This window comes from Fomitiporia mediterranea, assembly GCF_000271605.1.
Source record: "Fomitiporia mediterranea MF3/22 unplaced genomic scaffold FOMMEscaffold_4, whole genome shotgun sequence".
NCBI lineage: Eukaryota > Fungi > Basidiomycota > Agaricomycetes > Hymenochaetales > Hymenochaetaceae > Fomitiporia > Fomitiporia mediterranea.
Genome location: NW_006760389.1, coordinates 3,783,336 through 3,799,947, shown reverse-complemented (window position 1 = coordinate 3,799,947; position 16,612 = coordinate 3,783,336). Strand labels below are relative to the sequence as shown.

Genomic DNA, 16,612 nt, shown 5'->3' with positions numbered 1-16,612 from the left:
GGAGCGCACTCACTATCGCACTGAGACAAGCTTCAGCTTCTAAACTTGCATTATCACGAAGTGAACGACACCACGTAACAGAGGTATTGAACGCCAAAGAACGAACATTCGGAGTACGTGCGAAGAGTTCCTTTAGGAGGAAAAGATCATCAGGAGTGACCTGATCGCAAACCTCGACCGTCCAGCAGATGACCATCTCAGCAATCCATTGTCCACACTGACTCCACAGAAAGGGCTAAGGAGAAACCGGTTGATCCGCTTATATGGAACGATTGCCCGTCGACGCAGTCCTTTCTGCGCGACATCTGTCCAGGATCGATGGGCGAGACTCATAGATCGCAAGTCAGCTCCATCGCGTACATACGCACCTCCCCAGCTCAACTCGTTCGCTAATATACCTAATGGTGTACGCTGCTGCATAATCGTAGACGACAAGCCCCAAAACGACAGGCGGAATAGCACCTGAAGACCTTTTAGCCTCTGACCTTTCCACGTCCCGGCCTAACGCCATAGCTTTTCGGTAAGTTTTGACGCGGTCAAAGAAAGTCGAGATGTTTTTGAATGTGACTTCGCCCGGGTTAATTTTTGGATCAACCACAACGTCGAGGACTTGTTCGAACAGGCGGACGGAAAACTCGTGCATATTAATATTGTTAAGGTAAAGAGCGGCAAGTCTCGCATCGGGGTAGGTTTCGGAGGGGACATTGATGTCAAATTGAGGGTATTCGGGTCGATAAAATGTCGAGTTGAGGGAATAATTAAACATGGCCGTACGTAAGTTTCTTGCAGATGTAGGTGGGTATTCAGATATTCAGACTTCTAAGCTTCGACTTCGACTTAGCGTCGTAGCGACGAAACTAGCGTTATCATTACCGCGGGAAAACCTCTTTTACCTTCCCTAACCCTAATTCGATTTCAGCCAGCGAGAATTCAAAAGCAGGTAATAGAGAACAAAAGGTATGAGTACTAAAAAGAACAGGCTTGGCTGCTCTGCACCCATTCTGGTGCCAAAATGTGTATGGCTATTTAATTTACCAAGCTACTATCTAATACAGGCAGAAGTTTTGATAAATATGCTCCTCTTCTAAAGGCATATATTCTACTCTAACTCTATAAATATGACACGTCCTTCTCCCAACTTAGAATTAAATCATCTATTTCTTCTCCTGACAGTAAAGTACATACAACATTATGGACTAAGGTAAAATATCACTGTTATTCTATATATACAGTAGTAATTGATCACACATTAATCTAGGAATTGTTTCCAAGCATCTATTAGTATTAGTTGAAGCCAAAAGCTACTAACTGCTTTAATAGATTAGTATTTGTTTACATCAGTATTTACACAAGCCAAATATATATTTCGAAGTTTACAAAAGTTGGCCAAGCCCTCTGGTAAATGTATGTCTGCAGGCACAAAGATACTGAACAATTAGCAACAATATCTTGAATCAAGGAATGTATGGGCATACCAATATACTGTGAACTGCAATGTAGTGTGACATATGAAGAGGAGACTTCGAAGATAAGCATAGATATTGCCGCCGTTAGAGACTGGACAAACTGTATACTTTCAGAATACATCTGATGAAAATTGTATTCACAACAGTGAATTGCCAAATGCTTCAAAGATGACAGCAAGCCTGGGACGATACTAGGTGAGAACTGTGGACCATAGAATAGATCCAAACTAGCAAGTTTGTCAAAGCCAAGTAATGCGTCTCCAAAGATTGATTCATCCTGCCGAGCAATAATCCACATGGGCATCATTAATTGCTCCAATTGCCAAGCGCTCAATTGCCAGGACGATTCCAGACTTTCGGGCGCGTGAAACCCTGATGATTCTCCTCCAATGATAAATAGAGTTTGCAAATTGAAATTCCCTGGAGACCGGAGGAGCCAAGAAATGATCTGCTCACTCATGCTGCGCTCAAGGACAAAATCTACTGCTTTCAACGAGGAAGGTGTTCATTCCAGTTTAAACTTTCTATCCCCGAGCCTATCCATCCTTGTACGGATAAAAACTCCAATGCGTGCATCTTAGGGACGAAAGCGTATAACGATTGCAAGGCATCACAGACTTTGAGTCCCGAATGACGGATATGACTTCCAGTGCGAAAATGGTTAAGCCAAAGATGACGGAGATCCGGCAACGCATTTGTTATAGCACCGAGGCAATTTGGCACCTTCAGGTTTGGATTATAATCGCCGTCGTACAGTAGACGATACGACGTCAGTGCCGTATTGAATGCCAGAGAGCGAACATTCGGAGTACGTGCAAGGAGCGTCTCCAATAGCTCCAGATCATCAGAGTTGATATCATCATGGTCATAGGGTATCCAATAAATAGCCATCTCCCTAATTCATGTTCCTCATAAAGGGCTCAGAAGAAATCGGTTGATCAGCTGGTACGGAATGATTGCCCGTCGACGCAGTCCTTTCTGTGTAACTTCTGTCCAGGAACGATGGACGAGGCTCATATTGCGCAAGTCGGTTCTATCATCACTCCAGCGGCACTCCTTGCTTAATATGCCAAGCGGGGTGCTCTGCTGCACAATCTCATCGATGACGAGACCTAAAACGACAGTTGGAACAACGTTCGATGGCTTTTCGGCGCCGTGCGATTTTGCCACAGTACGATCTAGCGCTGTGCCTTTTCGATAGGTCGAGATATGATCAAAGATATCCCAGACCTATTTGAATGTGATTTCGCTCGATTCGAATTGCGGATCGGTTACGACGTCGAGTATTTGGTGGAACAGATCAATGGCCCTGGAAAACTCGCCTATGTTCGAGGAAAAGGGCCGCAAGCCTCACATCGGAATACGTCTTGAAGCCAATATCAGAACGTAGATACTTGAGAAAAGTCACTGAGCGGTTGCGCTCGTGCTACCAGCGCCCGCGAGAGAAAATAGAGTCAGCATGGCGAACTGAATTGCGCGAGAAAATAGCACGGGGGATAGAGAAACGGGACGATGGAAATAGGCTAGCGGATGGAGAGGGACAAGGAGATGCACGCACCGTTATTGGGGTGAGTCTCGATCTTGCAGTGACCCATGGCAGGAGTCTTTGGACGTGGTCAATGTAATGCAGTTGTTCAGTAGAGCAGCAGGTCGTGTTGGACACGGCAGCAAATATTGAAGGAGTTGTTCTTGCAACGGCAGACTCTGCAGTGGAAGCTAGTCGTGAGAGAGAGAGGAGAGAGATGGCAGGAAGAAAGCAAGAGATGTTGAGAGAGAGAAAAGCAGAAGGCAAAGTGAAACGAGATAAGTAAAAACCAACACACACGTGATCACTTTAGTTGGTGGGAAAATGGACTTGTCGATTTTCTGACGTTTATCTTGCTAGGCAGGCAAACTTCCAAGTATTTAAGAAATCAAGAACAATATTAGTAGTTATGATAATTTCCACTTACTTGTAATGACTTCTAATGTTATTAGAATACTTGGTTAATCTTGTATTTGTTTGATATTCTTGTCTGACTCTTGTATTTGTTTTGTAATTCTTGTCCAACTCTTGTATGACATTGTATTTATATCAAATAATTACATAAGATTATATTCAAATAAGAATTCTGTCCCTGTATTGTAATTTTAAAATAAGTATACTACTAACATGTATGTATTTATATTTAATTGTATAGTTTACTAATACTTAATCTACCTTGCCATATCTAGAAGGGTATACAAGATTTTTTCATGTTTTGTCATGTGATAGAGTGCAAGTCCTATCTACTAACTAGCTACGCACGCTCTGAAGTTATGCGCATTGCGCAACAATGATCAGCTACTCTCGAGTCAACATACTATCATTCTGAGGCGAGTTGTGTTCTCAGTGTTTTGCGACGCGTTGTGCGGGAGCTGCAGTGCTAGTGTGACACATTGACTGAGTGGCGCTGCTGTGCTGCTGTGCGCTCGCTATAATTATTTCGACGGAGGCTAACGCCTATTTATTTTTTATATCTCCTTCGCTGTCGGCTGTCGGCTGTCGGTAACCACTCTGTGTGCTGTGCTGCGCTGTCTGTCTGTTGCATGTTCTTGGCTGGCGCGTCGAAATTGCCCATGGCGTGCAGCGGAAGAACGGGCTATTCAAGAAGGCATATGAGCTGGGAATGTTGTGTTCTGTGGACGTAGCAGTGATCATCTTCGGTGCGTTCAAGGCCGTTCTGTCGCGCATCTTGCGTCCCTGTTCTCACACACCTGCCTGCTCTATTTTTGGAACACTATCTTCCTGCTCGATGTCAACGGCGGCATGTCGATTCCCTTCTTCGTCTGACGCGCCCTGACCGCCCCGGGGCAACTCCCGATGCCGATGGCCGATGACGCCAATGATGACGACGCCGCTGCAGAGGAACGGGCCGGCCACCATGTGAAGCTGCACGAGTACTGCTCGACCGACGTCGACAACATGGTCCAACGACACATCCATGTGTGTACATGTCTTTCGTGTTTCCTTTCTTTGCCATGCGCCCCGCCCGCTGGTCATCGCAGCTGGCCCCTTTCTCCTAGTCTTCACGCCAGCCATTGACTCATTATTTTATCCCTATTTCTTTTTACATTTTATTTTGTTTACTTTGTGTGACTGCTTGCTGACACTCGCCTGTTCTTCTCGCACTCTCCCTTGTGGACTTTACTGTGGCCCCCCAAACGAACTGTGTAATGTGTGATGTGATGCAATGCCGCCCATGGACGCGTCGACCCCCGTATGTCCGATGATCGCCCCCAATGCACCACTCTCTCATATCGCCCCCCGCGCTAAATTGCGGTCACTGCGGTCTATCTATCCATCCTCTCTCGCTACCGTTCTTCTGCTCCTGCCCTCTGCACCCGGCCGCACAGCCGCACATCTCGCCTGCATTGTGTTTCACTACACGGCCTTCGCGGGCTTCCTTGGTCCCTCACAATGCCTGCACGCGTCCGCTCGCACTTCCCGTTACTATCACCTCCACAGTCTGTCTGATCGGCACGCTCCCTGTCCCCCTATCCATACATCACGCGTCCGGTTCGGTCGACCTGTATTGTCGTAATGTTCTGGCATGGCTTTTTCTCACTAGTTTGACAGGGAACAAGAATCTAAGCATCCAGCTGACTTTAGCAAGCAACCAGACGATGGTGCTCATGATGACGACGACGACGATGATGAAGGTCCGAGGCCCTCAGGTTCTGGAGGCGCTTCTTCAGCCAGACAGCCCAGTGGATCTTCTGGAGGAACTATGGGAGGCAATGTGGGTATGAGTGGAAGAAATAAGAGTGGTACAGGATTTAATAGTAGTTCTAGTAAATACTTTCGCCTGTAATTATTTACTCAAGTATAATATATTTGTTTTCTAATTCAATAATGATAAAAAAGAATGATTATTGTATGAAGCATTTATTGTTTGAGCAACTCTGGTAAGAGCTTGTATTCTCACTCAAGTCTTGTATACTCACACAAGTCTTGTATACTCTGACAATTTATAAAAGTATTGTAAATTTTAGAAGTCTTACAGACCTTCTAAAGATACATCTTAGCAGCAGATGCTAATGTAATGATCATTGACAGACTTCTATATCTTTTATATATTATAGTTATTAGAATGATATACAATGTATTGTCAGACCACATCCAGTTTTGTGATGCAGATTAGTACAGGGACCAGTTCCTTCTCTGCTTTAACTCCAAAATACTAGTTGACTGTTGTACTAACACAATCTTTAAAGCAGGCAAAATAAATACTATCACTAAGTCACTTCTCTCTTAAACATTCTGTCAGCAACAGTGTAGAGGGGACCCAAAGGCTCAGCAAGGGGACCCAGGCTACAACTATCCTACACAACAGAAATACAGAACACAAGTACTGGAACATAGTTAGAACTTGCAGAACAGACAGAGAGAGAGAGTGTGAGACAAGAGTAGAGTATATAGAGTGAGCCTAAGAGTACAGGACTACCTAGAGTAGACAAGATCAAGACTACAGAACCAGTCTGATCTTGTATGCCTATATATACTAAACTACACAAGAGTACTCAGGGAGTATGAGCTACTAAGAATGATAAGCTACAAAGAATAAAAGAAAGGGAGGTCAAAAATAAAGGTACAAAGAATAAAGGGATAGACAAAGGGTAAGAGACTGTAGAATGAACAAAGAATGAAAGGGTGGTCAAAGGAACAGAATGATAAAGTAAGGAGGGGTAATAGTGAGAGTCAGTCTGTATATAGTTTATAAATAGTGCTCCTGAGGGATGGAAGTCCTGAGTTCTTGTACAGAAGGGTACAGAACCCTTAGAACTGAAGGTACAAGAGTAGAGAACTATAACATCACCCTCTCTCTAAAACCAATTGTCCTGATTAGTAAACATTAGGCTTGGTTAGTAGTTTAAGTATAGGTTAGAACAGTAGGGCTTAGAAATCTGTAAGGCTGAGTTTGTGTAGAGTACTAGGATGAAGCTAATAAAAGTCTCAGATTGCCTTAAGAGTATGAGTAAGGTTCTTAGTAGGTTCCCAAGTGTACTCTTCAACTGGGTACCCTTTCTAGTAAACAAGGAATTTGAGTTTTCTGTGTAGTAGCTTAGTATCTACTATGTACTCTACTTTGTATTCTAGTTCAGAACTGATAAGTTCTAGTAGAAGTAGTAGGGGTCTTTATTGTGAAGGAAAACTCAGATTGTAGTACTAAGACAATAGAGTCTTATTAAACACTAAGTGTATACACTTTTATGTTACTAGAAGTTAGAGTTTGTAGACAGAGACACTAACCTTCTTTTTAATGACAAAGGGTCTGAAGTGCTTGTTATCCAACTTCTTTATTAGGTGATCTAAGGTCAGATTAGTAGCTTCTAGTATAACTTTATTACTAGACTAGTAATCCTTGGCTACAGACCTCTTCCAATCATAGTTCTACTTTATAACCTATACTACCTTCTTTAAAAGAGCTTGTGTATCCTCCCTAGTCTTGTATATCTGTTCTACAAAGTCTGTTACAGATTCAGAACTACTATTCTGGTTCAGAACTGTCCTCTAGTACAAATGTCTTTTATAGTTGAGGAAGAACAGAGACTGTCCTATTATAGAGTATTACTAGTTATTGTGTACAAATTCTGTCAGAGTTAACTATTCAGACTAGTCTGACTACTAATGATTAATAAACATTTAGAGATAGAGCTTAATCTTCTGATTGACTTACTCAGTTTAACTATCAGTCTGTAAGTAATATGTAGTAGAAGGGTTCCCTTAAATTCTGAGAAGTACATACAAGTCCTATATGAATTTTGACTCAAATTATAGTCTACAATTGTAAATAAGCTTCTGAGAGAGTCTATACAACTAGAAGACATAATCCTAATAGATACACACTATACTTTTAAAAGTGAGCTCTGTTTAGGTTAGAACTATATAAACTTGCTTAGAGAATCAGTCAACAATCACACAGATAGTATTGTATCCCTGAGACTCAGATAGCTTACTAATCAGGTCTACTAAGACTTCCTCCTAAGAGTGATTCAGGATCTGATACAGATGTAGAAGAGTCTAAACCCTTGTCTGGTAGACTTTAGTCTGTTAGTATGTATTACAACTAGTTATGTACTTTAGGATTTCTCTCTGTATTCCTAACTACTAGTAGTTCTGAGTAATGAGTTCCTGTGTTTTGTGTCAGTCTAAATGTCCTATAGTTAGATTATTATAATAAGCTTAGACAATGTCCTCCTACAGCTTCTAATCCTTTAGAATGTATAGTTGGCCTTTCTAGTAAACTTGTCTATCCTTATCCTCCTCCTAATCTCTAGCCTGCTTCTCTAGCTACTTTACTATAACTTAGTCCTGTGTGTGTCTTAGAGCTTACTGTATACAGGTAACAAAGTCAACATCCTTGAATTCAAGTCAGATCTCTTAGATTGTCTTAGATACAAAATAGGAATTGTTTAGAAGAACAAGATTTTTGTTATCATTCTCCCCCCTTTTATAATCTACTTGTCTTAAGAGTAAATCAGTTTTTGTCATTTGTGTTCTAGGTTTGTAGGTTAGTACAAAGTTATAGTCTTACAGTTCTAACATCTAGTAGGCCTAGTAGTAGTTGAGCTTCTAAGATACTCAGAAGTACTAGAGATTAAGGTAATCACTTCAAATCTTAAACTTCTACACAGTACTAAGAAGATATTAATACTACTCCTCTAAGGAACAGACAATTGTAAGGAGTTCCTTATTATAGATAGAGTAGTTCTGTTCTGTTACAGAGAGGGATTCTAATTGGAACACTATCAGACACTACTTTCTATTAATGAACTAGAACAGTACTACTCTATTTGTAAAGTTGGAAGAGTTAGCTTTAACTCAGAACTTGTCTACAACTGTTAGAACAGCTAATACAAGCTTACTAGTAATAGCCTACTTAAGGGACTCAAACACAGACTACTACTAATTACTCTATTACTAAGGAACATCTTTGCTAGTAAGATTATAAAGGGGCTGAGTAATAGTACTAAAGCCTTAAATAAAGTATTAGTAGTAGTTTGTAAACCTAAGGAATACTTAGACCTGTTTCAGGTTCTAAGGTTGTAGCTAGTTCTGAACTGTAGTTACCTTTGCCAGATCTATACAGACTTCTCCTCCCCTGATTACAAAGCCTAGATAATCTACTGACTCCTGTATAAAAGAACACTTTACTTCTTAGAGAAACAGTTTATTATCTTAGAACTGTTACAGAACTACTCAAATTAGTTAGTAATAGTGCTTGACTGTCTGAGTAAAGATCAGAATATTGTCTAGATACATACTAACATACTCTGAGTCAATCAGATCTGTAAAGTTGTGATTCATGAATGACTAGAATATTGTAGGTAAGTTAGTTAGTCTGAAGAACATTATAGTTAGTTTATACAATTTACAATTAGTTTAGAACATAGCCTTCTACTCATCTCTGTCTTAGATTCAAATGTTATTGTATCCTTATCAAATATTTAACTTAGTAAAAACCCTAAATGTATGTGTTTTATTAATGAGCTCCTGAATCAGGGAGAGTAGGTACTTGTTATTAATAGTACTTTTATTAAGGTAACAATAATCCTAGACTAGGTAGAGCTTCCTATCTTTTTTTTTGACAAAGAAGAAAGGGGAGACTATAGAGGACTTTAAGGGTTAGATCTGACTGTTCTAAAGATTTTCCTAAAAGAACTTGTTAAGCACCTTCTACTTGTCTCTATTGAGTAGGTAGACCTTACAATCCTTAGGTTAGAAACTCTTAATCAATTCAATTGTATAGTTCTAAGAGTGTATTCAGAAAGCTAGTCAAATTCCTCTTTACTAAAGACTTTAGGGAACTCTTAGACAAAATCTAGTAGGCTAGGTTTATGTGTGTTCTAAAGTAGAGTTGTTCTGAGAGGGTTCTAGACTGGTTCTGTCTCAGACATCCTTTAGATTGACTCTGTTTTACCTTGACTAGAATATGTGTTCACATATCCATCCTAGTTAAAGAAGAACAACTGGTCACCTTTATTAGAACTGTTAGTAATATTAGAAGTGTTTGTATTTACTTAGGACAGTAGTGTAAGATAGTTGTAAGGCTTGAAACACTGATTAAATACAAGTGTCTACTCTAACTAGTTAATAGTAGGGTTGTAAGCCTTGAGCCATTTGAATCTGATAAAGATGTCTGTCTTTTTAAGGTTAGTAACTCTAAACTTAATACTTTCCTTATAATCCCAAATAGTTATCTGTAGTTGGACAAACTTAGTAATTCAACTATTCTAGTTCAGAGTCCTGTCTGTATTGTATACTAGGATCAGAAGTAGAATGTATTAAGTAGGGAGGTAGTGTTCCTACACAAAGGCCTTATTAATACACAAACTAGTACATTTACTGTTTACTAGAACTATTGTTCAGATCTGGAGGGATCCTAAGAAGGGAGCTAAGAGGACAGAGACTTAGAGCTAGTGTCTAAAACATTCTCTAATAAATTACTACTTGTTCTGAAGAGAATATACAGTTTGTACAGTTTTGTTGTCTAAGAGAGTAAGTATATGTACTAACATTTCCTCATTAACCTCTCTCTTTTAACAAGGACAGACCTATGTTCTCAGCTGTGAACTCAACTAAGGCCATCCCTACTTAATACTATAAACAAACTACTAAGTAGTAAATAGGGCTGGGTAGTATTCTGAATGTTCTAAGATCTTAGAATGTAGAAGTAACAGGTTAGATTGTACAGATTTAGACTCAGATAAAGTACAAAGAGAAGAATTAAAAGAATCAGAAGAAATAAGAGAACTATCTACTTTTGTTTTCAGCTTTTTTCTTTTTAATAAATAATTTTGTTAATTTACTTTTTCTACTTTTTCTACTTTTCTTACTTTATTTATTTCTAATCCTACAGTGTCTATTAAATCAAAAGTAACTGTTAAAAAATCTGAGTCATAGCTCTTCAGTACTATATTTACTGTTAGGCCTCTATAAAATTCTAAAGTATATAGTTAGGGTTTAGGAGTTCTAAAGTGACTTTCAGATTTGTAGAAAAGGCTTCTTATTACAAATCCTGCTTGTCACTCATTATTACTCTAATAACCTAACAGATATACTGTTACTTCTGTAGACAGTCCTTAATCTAGTGTTCTAACTTTCTGTAAGTAAAGTATACTCTTTACTTTTAGGCTTCTCTAATGTTTATCAGAACAGATTGATTACAAATTACAGACAGATCAATCTGAGAGCTTAGAACTGTTAGAGCTAGACACATGTGTGAGTGTTCTACACAGGCTTAACACATTCAAGCTACAGCTTGGTTAAAGGAAATAGTACACATCTTCTACTTAGTGTAAGTAATCAGTTCTAGCATCATTCTAAGAATCTTATTAACTAGTTCTAAGTAAAGAGCTTTTTTAAGCATTCTAATAAGAACATTATCAAACCTGAGTACAAATCCTGCCTTCTAGGCTAGAATATTAAACTCTTAAAAGAAGGTATTAGTAGAATGTTTGCTCTGTTACAGAGATACAAGCTTGTTCTACATATTATACTTCTTATTTAGATTGATAAAGAAAGTACAGAGCTACCTTATGAATTCTAAATACAACTTGTTGTTCTAAAGTCAGATCAGACTTCTAATCTAATAGCCTTTAATCCAGTTCTAGGCCTAGGTGACTGTATTACCTTCCTTTATAAAGGAGAGGACAAATAGGACACAATCAAGATCTGAGAATAGATTAGTTAAAGTAGTAGCTATGTATAGTTTAACTTAGTACTAGAAGTCCTCTGTTACAGTTCTCTACTCTTATACCCTCAGTTCTAAGGGTTCTACACTCTTCTGTACTAGAACTCAGGACTTCTATCCCTTAAGAGTACTGTCTATAGACTATATGTGTACTAACTCTTACTACTACCCTTCCTTACTTCATCATTCTATTCCTTTAACTACCCCTTCATTCTTTATTCATTCTATAGTCTCTTACTCTTTGTCCATCCCTTCATTCTTTGTACCTTTATCTTTGACCTTCCTTTCTTTCATTCTTTATAGCTTATCATTCTTAGTAGCTCATACTCTCTGAGTACTCTTGTGTAGTTTAGTATATATAAGTGTACAAGATCAGACTAGTTCTGTAGTCTTGATCTTGTCTACTCTAAGTAGTCCTGTACTCTTAGGCTTACTCTATATACTCTACTCTTGTCTCACACTCTCTCTCCCTGTCTGTTCTGTGAGTTCTGACTATGTTCTAGTACTTACATTCTGTATTTCTGTTGTGTATAATAGTTGTAGTCTAGGTCCAATAGGTTCTAAAGGGGCTAGGAGTATATAGTTAGTAAAGGCCTCTTAGATAAAGGTTTATATGTATTAAGCTAGGTCTGCTTGTAACTACTAATCTGGTAGGACAGTAGGGGTGACAGTTGGTGTAGGAGGGTTCATGTTTACACTACAAAGGAATTGGTACTAAACTAAAAGGGGTAATGAATAGAAGAAGGGTGGTAAAAGTTTAAAAGGGTTTAGAAAGTTTAAAATTTAAAAATGTAAAAGGGTTAGGACAAAGAAAAGAGATTAATACAATAGTAAGTACTAATGCCCAAAATGTAGGAGAGTTGTAGGGTAGTAATAAGGAGTCTTAATCTGATGTTAGTAACAGTGTAGAGGGGACCTAAAGGCTTAGTAAGGCTAATTGTTTCAGAAGTTGCAACCTGTTCTAGAAAGAAAGTGTATGTAGCCTGCCCTTCAGACTTTAATGAGTAGCACTTTGAGGACTTCTAGTACTAAGTCAAACTATACATAGCTACTACTTTGACTGACCTATCCTCAGACCTTAATTGTGTCCTATTTGTCCTCTCCTTTATGAAGGAAGGTAATACAACCACCTGAGCCTAGAACTGGATCAAAGGACATTAGATTGAAAGTCTAATCTGACTTCAGAACAATGAGTTGTATTTAGAATTTATAAGGCAGCTCTGTACTTCCTTCATTAATCTAAATAAAAAGTATAATACATAGAACAAGCTTGTGTCTCTGTGACAGGGCAAACATTCTGCTAATGCCTTCTTTCAGGAGTTCAATATCCTGGCCTAGAAGGTAGGATTTGTGCTCAGGTTTGATAATGTCCTTATTAGAATACTTGAAAAAACTCTTTACTCAGAACTGGTTAATAAGATTCTTAGAATAATGCTAGAACTGATTACTTATACTAAGTAGAAGACATACACTATTTCCTTTGACTAAACTACAGCTTGGATGTGTTAAGTCTGTACAGAACACTTACACATGTGTCTGGCTCTGACAGTTCTGAGTCCTTAGATTAATCTACCTATAATTTGTAATCAATCTATTCTAATAGACATTAGAGAAGCCTGAAAGTAAGGAGTATACTTTGTCTGTAGAAAGTCAGAGCACTAGATTAAGGACTACCTATAGAAGTAATAGTATATCTGTCAGGTTATTAGAGTAATAATGAGTAATGAGTAGGATTTGTAGTAAGAAGCCTTTTCTACAAATCTGGAAGTCACCTTAGAACTCTCAGACCCTGACTACATACTCTAGGATTTTGTAAAGGCTTAACAGTGAATACAGTACTGAAGGGCTATGACTCAGATTTTTTAATGGCCACTTTTGATTCAATAAACACTGTAGGATTAAAAGTAAATAAAGTAAGAAAAGCAGAAAAAGTAGAAAAAGTAAATCAACAAAATTATTTATTAGAAAGAAAAAAGTCAAAAACAAAAGTAGATAGTTGTCTTATTTCTTCTGATTCTTTTGATTCTTCTCTTTACACTTCATCTGAGTCTAAATCTACACAATCTGACCTACTACTTCTACATTCTAAGATCTTAGAATGTTTAGAATACTACCCAGCCCTGTTTACTACTTAGTAGTTTGTTTATAGTATTAAGTAGGGATAGTCTTAGTTGAGTTCACAGCTAAGGACATAAGTCTGTCCTTGTTGAAAGAGAGGGGTTAATAAGGAAATGTTAGTGTATATACTCACCCTCTTAGATGACAAGGCTACACAAGCTGTACATTCCCTTCAGAACAAGTAGTAGTTTATTAGAGGATGTTCTGAGTACTAGCTCTAAGTCCCTGTCCTCTTAGCTCCCTTCTCAGGATCCCCCCAGATCTAAACAATAACTTTAGTAGATAGTAAATATACTGGTTCATACATTAATAAAGTTTTTGTGTAAGAACACTACCTCCCTACTCAATGTATTCTACTTCTAATCCTAGTATATAATATGGATAGAACCCTAAACTAGAATAGTTGGATTACTGAGTTTGTCCAACTACAGATAACTATTCAGGATTATAAGGAAAGTATTGAGTTTAGAGTCACTAATCTTAGAAAGACAGACATCTTCATTAGATTTGAATAGCTTAAGACTTACAACTCTACTATTAACTAGTTAGAGTAGACACTTGTATTCAATTAGTGTTCTGAGTCTTACAGTTACCTTGTACTACTGTTCTGAGTAGATACAAACACTTCTAATGTTACTAACAGTTCTAATGAAGGTGACTAGTTGTTCTTCTTTGACTAGGATGAATATGTAAACACATATTCTAGTTAAGACAGAATAGAGTCAATCTGAAGGATGTCTGAGACAGAACCAGTCTAGAACCCTCTTAGAACAACTCTACTCTAGAATGCACATAGACTCAACCTGCTAGATTTTATCTAAGAGTTCCCTAAAGTCTTTAGTAAAGAGGAATTCAACCAGCTTTCTAAACACTGTCTCTAAGACTATACAATTGAATTGACTAAGGGTTTCCAACCTAAGGATTGTAAGGTCTACCTACTTAACAGAGACAAGTAGGAGGTGCTTAACAAGTTCCTTTAGGAAAATCTTTGAAACAGCCAGATCCAACCCTTAAAGTCCTCTATAGTCTCCCCTTTCTTCTTTGTCAGAAAGAAAGATAAGAAGCTCTACTCAGTTTAGGATTATTGTTGTCTTAATAAGAGTACTGTCAAAAACAAGTACCTACTCCTCCTAATTTAGGAGCTCATTAATAAGACACATACATCTAGGGTTTTTACTAAGTTGGATGTTTAATAGGAGTACAATAATATTTGGATCTAAGACAGAGATGAGTAGAAGGCTGTGTTCTAAACTAATTGTAGATTGTACAAACTGACTATAATGTTCTTTAGACTAACTAACTTGCTTACAACATTCTAGTCATTCATGAATTACATTCTTACAGATCTGATTGACTCAGAGTATGTTAGTGTGTATCTGGACAACATTCTAATCTTCATCCAGACAGTTGAGTACTATTACTAACTAATCTAAGTAGTTCTACAACAGCTCTAAGATAATAAACTATTCCTCTAAGAAGTAAAGTACTCTTTTACACAGGAGTCAGTAGATTATCTAGGCTTTGTGATTGGTGGAGGAGAGATCTGTATAGATCTGGCAAAGGTAACTGTAGTTTGGAACTGGTTACAACCTTAGAACCTGAAACAGGTCCAAGCATTCCTTAGGTTTGCAAACTACTATCAACACTTTATTCAAGACTTTAGTACTATTGTCTAGCCCCTTCATGATCTTACTAGTAAAGATGTTCCTTAGTAATAGGATAATTAGTAGTAGTCTACATTCAAGTCCCTCAAGTAGGCCATTACTAGCAAGCCTGTATTAACAGTTCTAACAGTTGTAGACAAGTTTCAAGTTAAAGCCAACTCTTCCAACTTTGTGAATAGAGTAGTACTGTCCTAGTTCATTAACAGAAAGTAGTGTTTGATAGTATTCTAATTAGAATTCCTCTCTGTAACAGAACAGAACTACCCTATCTATAATAAGGAACTCCTTACAATTGTCTGTTCCTTAGAGGAGTAGTATTAATATCTCCTTAGTACTGTATAGAAGTTTAAGATTTAGAGTAATTACCTTAATCTCTAGTACTTCTGAGTACCTTAGAAGCTCAACTATTACTAAGCCTGCTAGATGTTAGAACTATAGAACTATGACTTTGTACTAACCTACAAACCTGGAACACAAATAATGAAAGCTGATTTACTCTCAAGACAAGTAGGTTATGAAAGGGGGGAGAATGATAACAAAAATCTTGTTCTCTTAGACAATTCCTGTTTTGTGTCTGAGACAATCTAAGAGATCTGACTCAAATCCAAGAATGTTGACTTTGTCACCCACATATAGTAAGCTTTGAGACACACACAGGACTAGGTTGTAGTAAAGTAGTTAGAGAAGCAGGCTAGGGATTAGGAGGAGGATAAGAATAGACAGGTTTATTAGAAAGGCTAACTGTACATTCTAAAGGATTGGAAGCTGTAGGAGGACATTGTCTGAGCTCATTACAACAATCCAACTATAGGACATTCAGACCAACACAAAATGTAGGAACTCATTACTCAGAACTACTAGTAGTTAGGAATGTAGAAGGAAATCCTAAAGTATATAACTAGTTGTAATACATGTTAACAGACTAAGGCCTACTAGACAAGGGTTTGGACTCTCTTACATCTGTATTAGATCCTAGATTACTCTTAGGAAGAAGTCTTAGTAGACCTGATTAGTGAGCTACCTAAGTCTTAGGGTTACAATACTATCTGTATGATTATTAACTGATTCTCTAAGCAAGTCTATACAGTTCTGACCTGAACAGAACTCACTTCTGAAGGTATAGTGTACATTTATCAGAATCATGTTTTCTAGTTGTACAGACTCTCTTAGAAGCTTATTCACAATTACAGACTGTAATTCAAGTTGAAATTCATGTAGAACTTATATACACTTCTCAGAATTTAAGGGAATCCTTCTACTGTATATTACTTATAGACTGACAGTTAAACTGAGTGAGTCAATCAAGAGATTGAGCTCTATCTCTAGATGTTCATTAATCATTAGTAGTCAGACTGGTCTGAATAGTTAGCTCTGGCAGAATTTGTGTATAATAACTAACAACACTCTGTAATAAGACAGTCCCTATTCTTTCTCAATCATAAGAGTGTTACAGTTCTCCACTCTCACACCTTCAGTTCCAAGGGTTCTGCACCCTTCTGTACCAGAACTCAGGACTTCTGTCCCTTGGGGGCACTGTCTATGAACTATATGTGTGCTGACTCTTGCTACTACCCTTCCTTACTTCATCATTCCATTCCTTTGACCACCCCTTCATTCTTTGTATCATTCTATGGTCTCTTACCCTTTA

At 38.1% G+C, this 16,612-nt stretch overlaps 2 protein-coding genes across 2 annotated transcripts; one reads left to right on the top strand and one right to left on the bottom strand.

Annotated features, from left to right (window-relative positions):
• Nucleotides 1-1,955: 1,955 nt before the first annotated feature.
• On the bottom strand, nucleotides 1,956-4,527 carry FOMMEDRAFT_154399 (uncharacterized protein; the record flags this gene model as incomplete). The annotated part of the gene is made up of 5 exons (XM_007264904.1): nucleotides 1,956-2,361; nucleotides 2,416-2,696; nucleotides 2,785-2,892; nucleotides 3,025-3,182; nucleotides 4,203-4,527. The coding sequence occupies 5 exons, from the start codon at nucleotides 4,525-4,527 to the stop codon at nucleotides 1,956-1,958; spliced, it is 1,278 nt and encodes a 425-aa protein (XP_007264966.1).
• Nucleotides 4,528-4,678: 151 nt separating this feature from the next.
• Nucleotides 4,679-12,520, top strand: FOMMEDRAFT_154398 (uncharacterized protein; the record flags this gene model as incomplete). The annotated part of the gene is made up of 3 exons (XM_007264903.1): nucleotides 4,679-5,004; nucleotides 5,065-5,227; nucleotides 12,500-12,520. 3 exons carry the CDS (start codon nucleotides 4,679-4,681, stop codon nucleotides 12,518-12,520), a joined length of 510 nt encoding a protein of 169 aa, XP_007264965.1.
• Nucleotides 12,521-16,612: the final 4,092 nt, after the last annotated feature.